Source organism: Mytilus californianus, unplaced genomic scaffold (assembly GCF_021869535.1).
Source record: "Mytilus californianus isolate M0D057914Y unplaced genomic scaffold, xbMytCali1.0.p SCAF_8, whole genome shotgun sequence".
Taxonomy (NCBI): domain Eukaryota; kingdom Metazoa; phylum Mollusca; class Bivalvia; order Mytilida; family Mytilidae; genus Mytilus; species Mytilus californianus.
In genome coordinates this window covers 24,181,746-24,192,145 of record NW_026262734.1, presented here as the reverse complement: position 1 = coordinate 24,192,145, position 10,400 = coordinate 24,181,746, and the positions used below count along the sequence as shown (strand labels likewise).

Here is a 10,400-nt window from a genome sequence, read left to right as displayed (position 1 = left end):
GTCGAAAAAAACCGCCGACCTAACCATCCTATTGTGAAGTTACCCTCATCCCGAGTTAGAACTGGTACGTCTTTCGTTTCTGCGTGTCTGGTAATTCGAGAATCTCTAGATAACTTTTAGTTAGAATGATTAAAAAAATATTAAAGAACATACTTTTATTCCATATAAATATATTCAACAGTAACAAGCAGAACAAACTTAATTTATAAAAAAGAGAATGCCTATTTCTAGAAATATAACATGTAGCTACATAAATATATACATGATATAAAAGCTGTTTGTAAATGTTCAAATCATTAAACCTACAACACTCATATGGTCGAATCTGTTAAGGAAACATGGTACAAAAACATGAACACAATTGCAACTGTGTGATAAAAATGCGATCATTTAAACGTTTATAGTAATTATTGTAAACCAATGCATCTAATAATAGTCTTCAAAGGACATGAAACCATGTCTGTTGTGCTGATGTGTAACACCGTATACCGGTCGTTTCTGTAGAGGCCCTAACATGGAATAAACTGGCTTCCGGTATGTCGATGTCATATAATTAGAGAAAGGATAGAAATTCTCCTCTTTTGGAAGGAACAGACGATTGATGCCACGAGCGCGTGTGGTTTCTGCTGGTGGTCGACCTTGTTTTAGGTAGCTGGAAGAGACGGGCCAATCCTTCCCGTCTTTAGTCCATTTTGGCATGGCTGACACGCCTAGTTGGTATTGCCAGGGTTGGTTGCAAGGTTCTTGTCGATCAGCTAGCTTGGGTAATTCTTCCCTTCTAAGAGTTGGGTATCCAGAATCGTACCATTTGTCAGTCCAGCGCTGAAAAATCAATGAATTATGAAACATAATTTTTTTTTACTTTAAGAGATATATATATTTTACTAAATTAGATGCTAGCGCTAGAATTCAGACCGATTGCGATTGTTTGATCTTCGTTTATTAAATCTTCTTAGTCAATAAAAAATTTCCCCAAAAAATACAAGTAAGATACTATACCCACGAGGAGAACTCGCCAAACATTGAAGAGCTTCATTCTCAGTGTTTGCATAGGCGATAAATTTACCATGTATATCATTTCAAACTGTACCTTTTAAAAAAATTGTATTAAGTCAAAATTGCGATTCCCCGTTTCTACGTTTAACTGTGATTTGGCTGATGTATAATGAATTATTATAATTTATAATTTGTTCCTGACTTAAATATACAAATGTATGTGGGTCTGGATGGGGTTTACAGAATTATGAACAACAGCATAAAACGAATAGAATCTAATAGAGTAGAATAGAATAGAATAGAATATTTTTATTTCCCAAATTACAAGGCCCATAAAGGGCATAATATCAGATACAATTGATTGACATAATTGGTAATTACAACAATAAACATCACAGTGTACATGTAAATATATATTTAGTATATTAACATTGGTCAGAATCAGAGCCATCAACAATATATATATTGTGAATAAAAGAATAAAATTACATTATATGCATTCATTCTCAAATTATTTACTGGACTGTAACAGCCCATTTTTTCCATAAGAGATACATTTTCTTGGGTCAAGAGCCATAAAAATTTGGAAGATTTATTTAAGTTTTTAAAATTATAACAAATGTTAGAAATGTATTGAAAAAAATCTTCCCTTTGAATATCATAAAGTGGGCATTCTAACAAAAAATGAAGCTCATGCTCAACTTTACCAAGTGAGCAATTTAAACAAAGACGCTCAGATCTATCTATATGTTTTTTTGAATAGCTGTCTGTCTCATTTTTTAAAGAGTGAGCACTTATTCTTAATTTACAAATTGACTGTCTTTTTTTAAAATCATGTAGTTCTAAATATTTTTCTTTTTTAAAACAATCTTTTGTAGAAAAATAAGTACCAAGCTTCCCTTTTTCTGAGTTAATTGTTTGATACTTCAGTCTATTCCAAAATGTTAAATAACTTTCACATAGTTTATTTTTAACATACTTACATAAAAAAACCAATTGATTGGTTAAAATTGGTAATTTAATCTCTCTCTGAATATAATCTATACTAGAGTACCATGTATTAACATTAGAAATATGTAATTGTTTACAACATATGAATGCATCAAATAATAATCCTTCTTTCAAACCTTCCAGTCTATGACAATATTTTAACATTGATGAAGTTATAGTAAAATAAATAGGAAATCTACCAAGCTCTGACATCACAGCTATGTTACTGGACTTTCTGTTTACACCAAGAATATATTTCGTAAATCTATTATGAGCTTTTCAGAAGAATCCTGACCAAAAACTTTTTCTAATATATAATCATTATCTTTTTTACATGCAGCTGAATCAGTACGAAACATTCCCCATATTTCACTGCCATATAATAGTATGGGTTTAATTGAATGACCATAAAGATGTAAACATGTGGCAATACTAGGGTTAGATGATGACAAGCATCTCTGTAACTTAAAACATGCTTTTAAAGATTTGTTGTATAATTCATCTTTACACTGCTTGAATATACCACTAGATGTAAATGTGATTCCAAGATATCTATATAATTTTAGACATTCAATCTCTTTACCTCCAAAATGTAAACAGCATTTTAAAAACTTTCCTGGTTTGTTAAAAATTATACTTTTTGTCTTTTTTAGATTAACACCAAAACACCATTCTGAACAATATTCATGTAACATATTAATTCTCTTTTGCAAGCCTTCCTGTGTTTCTGAAAAAAATTACTACATCATCAGCATACATAAGACAATCTACTCTACGATTATTAATGTTTACCGGATCAGGACATGATAAAAACTTGTCAGGTAGATCATTAATAAATATTTTGAAAATATTTGGGCTTTAAATATCACCTTGTCTAACCCCTGTAAATAATTTAAAACATAGGGTCATTTCATTATTAATTTTAACACAGAGGTCACTTTTATTATACATATCTTTAATGATAGAATAAAACTTTCCAGTCATATTATTTGTTAATAGCTTATATCTGATACCTTCATTAATCACTTTATCAAAAGCCTGTTTAAAATCTACAACACAGGCAAATAGTTTACCCCCCTTTTTACTAATATATTTATCAATAATGGTTTTTAAAACAAAAACATGATCAGATGGTCTACATTTTTTTGAAAATCCTATTTGACATGGATTAATCAATGATTCTTTTATCAAAAAATGATCTAGTCTGTTATTCAAAACAGAGTTAAATAATTTACCAACACAAGAATTAATGGCAATGTCACGATAATTATCTGTTTTACTTGGATCACCAGACTTAAAAACAGCAGATAAATAAACTGATGACCACTGCATAGGATATATACCGGATGAAAATACATGGTTAAAAAGTTTCTGAATTAAAGGATTTATAACTTAACTTCCTGCCTTTAGCATCTCATTAGGTATACCATCCAGACCTGAGGCTTTTCCACTTTTGAGTTTAGATATTGATTCAAATATTTCTTTAGTAGAGAATCTATAATCTAATTCACAGAAAGTTTTATTTTTTTCCATATTTTCTATTTTAGAATTAATTTCTTTAATTCTTGTCTCAATGATTGAAGGAGATTTATTCAAATCTGAAAAATGATTAAACCAGGTTTCTGGTTCTACTGATTTTTCTTTACTATCATCTGTAGACTCCTTCAAAGAATTAATAAGTTTCCAGTATTGTTTTGGATCAGAATCTCTTAAATTATCAAGACTACTTAGAATATAGACTGTTTAAATGTGCGCATTTTATATTTACGCAATTTATTATAATCTATGTAGCATTTATAATATGAACCTCTGATGATGGGATCAAACGGAAATTTTGACAATAATTCACCTTTTGATACTAGAGTTTTCCTCTTTACAACTAAATCAGAATCAAACCATTTACAATTAGGTCTTCTTTTTTAGATGATTTATTGTGAAAAATATTTGCCTTTGAAGCAGCAACATTTATAATATTTAAAAAATCAGAAACTTTATATATAGAAAATGTTGTAAAAATCAACGAATACAGAAATCGAGATCCCCAATCCAGACCCTCATATATGTAATATTTGCCATTGGACGGTTTCTCTGATAACATGAATTGTTGACTTGAAGTATATCAAATCAGTAAAGCACATAAGCAACCGCACAAGTCATTCAATTTTACCTGTGTCGACTTTCTTCCAATAATCCTAGTGTATTTTTCAGGAACTTCACGTCTGCAAAAAACAAAACAAATATATATCCTGAACACTAACAAGGGGATCCTAAGAGCCTGAATTGCTCATCTGTTGTTGTTTTTTTTTATGTAGATATTGCATCAATGACTATTTTACTGTTTACTGTGTATTAATGCGTGTTTAACCATTTCATTTGAAGTTTCTGTCTTTCTATCATAGCTTCTGCAAAAAACAAACAACAAAATGGTAAAAAAGAGCCTGTGTCGCTCCCCTTGGTCTGTGTGTATCTTCAGCAAGGACAATCTCCATGATTGTGGACTAGAATAGAATTCATGACAAAACTCCCTTTTTTTGTTGATCTCGTATTGCTGATAATTTTTTACAGTTTCTCTCTATCTTCTTTTAGTTTTTACCCAAAACACAAACAAGGGTAAAAAAATCATCATTTAAGGGCAATCACTCCTTTTAAGTGACTACTAACGATTTCGGCAAAACTTGCTTTATTTGAAGATAATGTCTTGCTGATCATTTTTACTTTTTAAAAAATGTTAATATTCTTTTATAATTTTCAAGATAACTTAGGTAAAAACGTAAAAAAAAATATAAAAATTTTCATGCCCATAAGTAATCGACTGACGATTTCTGCCATGTTGACTTATTTGTAAATCTAAATTTGCTGATCATTTTTGCTATCTATAGTGTCAAATTATCTATAATATTTTTCAAGATAAAAGGCAAATACACTAAAAATGGGTAAAAAATCGTCATTAAAGAGCAATAACTCCAATACGGAGTCGACTCACGATTTCGGCCATTGTTCTAATTCGTAAATCTGGTCTTGCTGATCATTTTTGCTTATTTAAGTTTGTATCTATCTATAAAGTTTTTAAGATATGAGGCAAAAACACACAAAAAAATGGTAAAAATAGTCATTAAAGAGCAATCACTCCAACAAGGAGTCGTCGGACGCCAATGTTGACATATTTGTAGATCTTGTCTTGTCTATCAATTTTGCTATTTAATGCGTCTATTTCCTTCATTCATTCTATAACAATTTTCAAGACAATAGTCAAAAACCAGACAAAAAAATGGGTAAATATCGTTATCAAAGAGCTACAAGTTCAATAAGGAGTCATCAGGCGATTTTGTTCATTTGACTTATTTGTGGATCCAGTCTTGGTGATAATCATTTTTGTTTATTTAAGTTTCTATCTATCTATTATAATTTTTAAGATAAAAGTCAAAAACGCAAAATTTGGTAAAAATCGTCATTATCTTTCATAGTTTCCGACCAAACAAAAGAAATGGTAAAAATAATATATCCTCCAATAAGGGATTAATTGACTATTTAAGTCATGTTTGACTAATTTGTTGGTCTTACTTTGTTGAACATTTTTGCTGTTTGGAGTTTCTCTCTATATTAGTTTCTGCAAACAAAACTGAAAAAAAAAATGAAAAAAAATGTCTTTCAAGCATAATAACTCCAATGAGGGTTTAATTGACAATTTCGGTTATGTTAACTTATTTGTAGGTCTTATTTTGTTGAACATTTTTGCCATTTAAAATTTCTCTATATCAATTTTTTTTCAAAATTTCTGTCTATCTTTTATAGTTTATGAAAAAAACACTTAATAACTCCCATAAGGGATCAATTAATGAATTCGGTCCTCATACCCATACCCAATGGTAGATCTTACTTTGATGAACATTTTTGCTGTTTAAAATTTCAGTAGTTTAAGAGGAGAAGATATTTGAAAAAGTTTACGATGACGACGGACGCCAACTGATGACAAAAATGAATTGAAGCTGTATTGCATTAATTTCGACATACATTTGCACAAGTTTTATGCATGTTATACATAAATATGATAAAGACTAATTGGTGGTGAACTTACTAATTCAAACAAATATTACGTAATTTATATAAATTCTATAACTTTACCTTTTGATAATGTATTTGCTGTATTCTAAAGTGTATATAATTGACTGACAAGCATACCATGCATTAATATGAAAGCTGCTCTGAAATGTTTTGAAATTTTTATAATATTACGGTAATTTAAAAAAAAATAATTGCAGGAAAATCTGAATTAGATAATCTACGCATATGGAATATAGTTTCTACTAACGAAGCCGTTTTCAATAAGGCACCTACAATTGGTTTTCTAAATTCAACTTGCATTCACTGAACTGCTCACTAGAAAAATATTATGGGAAGCTGCAGTTTACCCTCAGATCAAAGAATTATTCTCTATAGATTCAACTTGCATTACTATGAAAGCGAAACCGAACTGGGGATGATGAACAAGAGGCTACAAAGAGCCTGTGTCTCTTTAACAGTGGACACTCTCTAAAATTGTAAACTTTAATATAGTTCACGAAAAAATCTCTCTTTTTGTTGATCTTGTATTGCTGATAATTTTTTCTGTTTACAATTTCTCTCTATCTTAGGTTTTTGCCAAAACCACAAAAAAGGCAAAATAACCGCTATTTAAGGTGAAAATGGTAGAAATCGTTCATTAAAAGGCAACAACTCCAATAAGGAGTCAATTGACGATTTTGGCCATTGCACTCATTTGTAGATCATGTCTTGGTGATAATGTTTGCTCTTGAGAGTCCTCTCTAGCTATTATAATTTATAAGATAATAGGCAAAATGACAAAATTTTGGTTACATTCGTCTTTTAAGGGCAAATACTCGTATAAAAAGTCGTCTGACAGTTTTGATGTTAACGGATACTAGTAGTAGGTAGCTCTCAACATTCTGAACATTCCTGCTGCTGTAAGATTTTCTCTATTTTTAGCGGTTTTCACGATTATTGACAAAATTTCTATTTTCAGCCATATTGGCCATGTTGGTTAGCAGACGGGGTCATTGGAAATATTTCTAAAACTAGATACCCCAAAGATGAAAACTAAACTTGGCCCTGCAGTTTTAGAGAAGATTTTTGTAAAAGTTAACGGACGACAAATGATACAAAATATAAAAATAAGAAGATGTGGTATGATTGCCAATGAGACAACTCTCCAACAGAGACTATAAGAAATACAAGTTAACAAATATTGGTCACCGTACGGCCTCCAACAATGAGCAAACCCATACCGCATAGTCAGCTATAAAAGGCCCCGAAATGACAAATGTAAAACAATTAAAACGATAAACTAATGGCCTGATTTATGTAAAAAAAACAACAAACGAAATACATATATGATATACAGCAACAAACGACAACCACTGAATTACAGGATCCTCACTTGGACAGGCAAATTCAGAATGTGGCGGGGTTAAACATGTTTGCTCGCTTAGCCCTTTTGGCCAGGTGAGCTAAAACGGGAATTCGTTTTGAATGTAAAAGGTCACAACAATCATAATTTCAAAAGATACTCAAGAATCTGCTTAATGAACATCAGTTTAGAGTATATTTACTGCAGAACGACAATGAATTTACATTATTTTAGCAGAACAAGTATGATCTAAGCCTACAAGTTGATCATCATATATTACTGTTCAAGGGACGCATTTTCCATCTTTATCATCAGAAGTCCCTTACCCTAATAATGGACTTCTTTAATGCAGCTGATTACACATTTTGTATCACCATGCATATGGTTAGTACAACAATAATATTTAATATGCAATTAATTTATTATTAGTTTACAGACACATATAGTTATCAACAAATTAATTAATTTACTGTTAATGTCATATAATAATTCCATTTTTGTCTCTGACATTACAGTCCTATTGTCATGATTACAAAACCATGCGCTATAAACTATCTCCACTGTGACTAGTAGAATGCTACATTTGTTCTGTTGTTCGTCGTGCAAATTTTGAAAAGATGACGTTTAAATAATTATTTTAACATAGCAGATATATTGTCTATAGTGTGAAAATGTGGAAAAGAGAACGAACGTCGGTAAATTGTGTACATGTAATGAATACTAAATAAACAGCTGCGCCATGAGCGCATGATACGCCCGTCGCGTTTTCAAAGAATAAACTTCAATAACTTCTCAATGTCATTTCAGAAATTTATGAAAAACTAAAGGGATGTTATCTTAATAGATATAAACCAGTCACCAAAGTTTCATAAAAACTGCTCAAAGCACTTTAAAGATATTGTCCGAAAACTGGAAAATGACACCTTTTTTATGAATAAAATCCCATAACTTGGAAACGTAAAATCTAAAATTTATAAAAATCGAAAGGGAGCTTATGCCAATAGATATAAACAATTCACCAAAGTTTCATGAAAACGGCAGAAAGCATTTTTGAGTTATAATTGTCCGAAAACTGGAAATCCACCTTTTTTTAATGAATAAAACCCCAAAACTCGGAAACGTAAAACCTAAAATTAATAAAAATCGAAAGAGGGCTTACGTCAATAGATATAAAGAATTCACCAAAGTTTTATGAAAACTGCTGAAAGCATTTTTGAGTTATTGTCGGAATACAAGAAAATCTCCCTTTTTTTAATGAATAAAATCCCATAACTTGGAAACGTAAAATCTAAAATTTATAAAAATGCAAAGGGAGCTTATGTCAATAGATTTAAACAATTCACCAAAGTTTCATGAAAACGGCAGAAAGCAGTTTTGAGTTATAATTGTCCGAAAACTGGAAATCCACCTTTTTTTAATGAATAAAACCCCAAAACTCGGAAACGTAAAACCTAAAATTTATAAAAATCGAAAGAGGGCTTACGTCAATAGATATAAAGAATTCACCAAAGTTTAATGAAAACTGCTGAAGCATTTTTGAGTTATTGTCGGAAAACAAGAAAATCTCCCTTTTTTTAATGAATAAAATCCCATAACTTGGAAACGTAAAATCTCAAAATTTTAAAACATGAAAGGGAGCTCGTGTCAATAGATATAAACAATTCAGCAAAGTTTCTTGGAAATTGGTGAAAGTGTTTTTGAGTTATTGACCCAAAACTGGAAAATCCCCACTTTTTAACGAATAAAACCCCATAACTCGGAAACGTAAAATCTAAAATTTATAAAAAACGAAAGGGATCTCACGTTAATAGATATAAACAATTCACCAAAGTTTCATGCAAATTGGTAAAAGCGTTTTTGAGTTATTGTCCGACATGTTGACGACGGACGGACGGACGGACAGACGGACAATGGTATACCATAATACGTCCCGTAAACGGGCGTATAAAAACTAGAGGTTCAACTTACCGGAACATTTCTTGAGAACTTGGAAATTTAGGAACGTTCGGTGGATAGTTGGCCATGTTGACATGGTACGGGTATTTATCACTATGACGTCATAAACACATAATGTTTGGTTTGAATAGATATGAGCCAAGGCCTTTATCCAAATATTTAAGGTAAAGGGACTACCATTTGATTTTCGGAAGGGGGATTTGAAAATGAATATCCTGGCCTCACAAGAGCTGAAAATAAATAATCTTGCACAAAACAGGGTATAAAATAAATATTCTGCAACATGAAATTCAAAAATTAAGGAAACAATTGTTTACAAAAGTGAAGATATATTTTTGCGCAGCATAAAATTAAGCATGCACACCAACAGCTAGATGAAAATGAATATTCGATATACAATCAAAAACTCCTGCCCCTACCCCTCCATTTTCAAATGGTCACCCCTAAAGCCTTGGATTATATCAATAAATCTTAACGAAAAAATTTCAAAATAAGGCTATTGTGTCAGTTTTTGCAGTTTTAAAATAAATGCAAGAAGTTTGAAACCCTATAATGCAAACATATGTAAAAAACAAAAGTTAATAATATTAATTATTACTTATGTCTGGGGGTCTTAATTGGTTTGTTAGTCTTGTATCATTTTTAATTTTAGTTTCTTGTGTATAATTTGGAGTTTAGTATGACGTCCATTATCACTGAACTAATATACATATTTGTTTAGGGGCCAGCTGAAGGACGCCTCCGTGTGCGGGAGTTTCTCGCTGCATTGAAGACCCATTGGTGGCCTTCGGCTGTTGTCTGCTCTATGGTCGGGTTGTTGTCTCTTTGACACATTCCCCATTTCCATTCTCAATTTTATTTAATGATAGACAAAAAGTGCAGAATAAAGGACAAAAAAATAAAAACAGAGAAAAATTGTAAAAAAAACTTCAACAATAAAGAAATGAAGACCCCCTACACCAATCCAGATCCTAATGTCTGACAGTCTGATACGTTATAAAACATTCACAGGAGGCAGTTGGCTAAATTATTTTGAATTTTTTAAATATTCTTG

General features: G+C 31.1%; 1 protein-coding gene across 1 annotated transcript; it reads right to left on the bottom strand.

Annotated features, from left to right (window-relative positions):
• Positions 1 to 225: 225 nt before the first annotated feature.
• LOC127711953 (uncharacterized) lies at positions 226 to 9,773 on the bottom strand. The gene is made up of 4 exons (XM_052218108.1): positions 9,766 to 9,773; positions 9,359 to 9,439; positions 4,154 to 4,205; positions 226 to 822 (listed from the first exon to the last, which is right to left on the bottom strand). Exons 1-4 carry the CDS (start codon positions 9,771 to 9,773, stop codon positions 427 to 429), a joined length of 537 nt encoding a protein of 178 aa, XP_052074068.1. The 3' UTR covers positions 226 to 426.
• Positions 9,774 to 10,400: the final 627 nt, after the last annotated feature.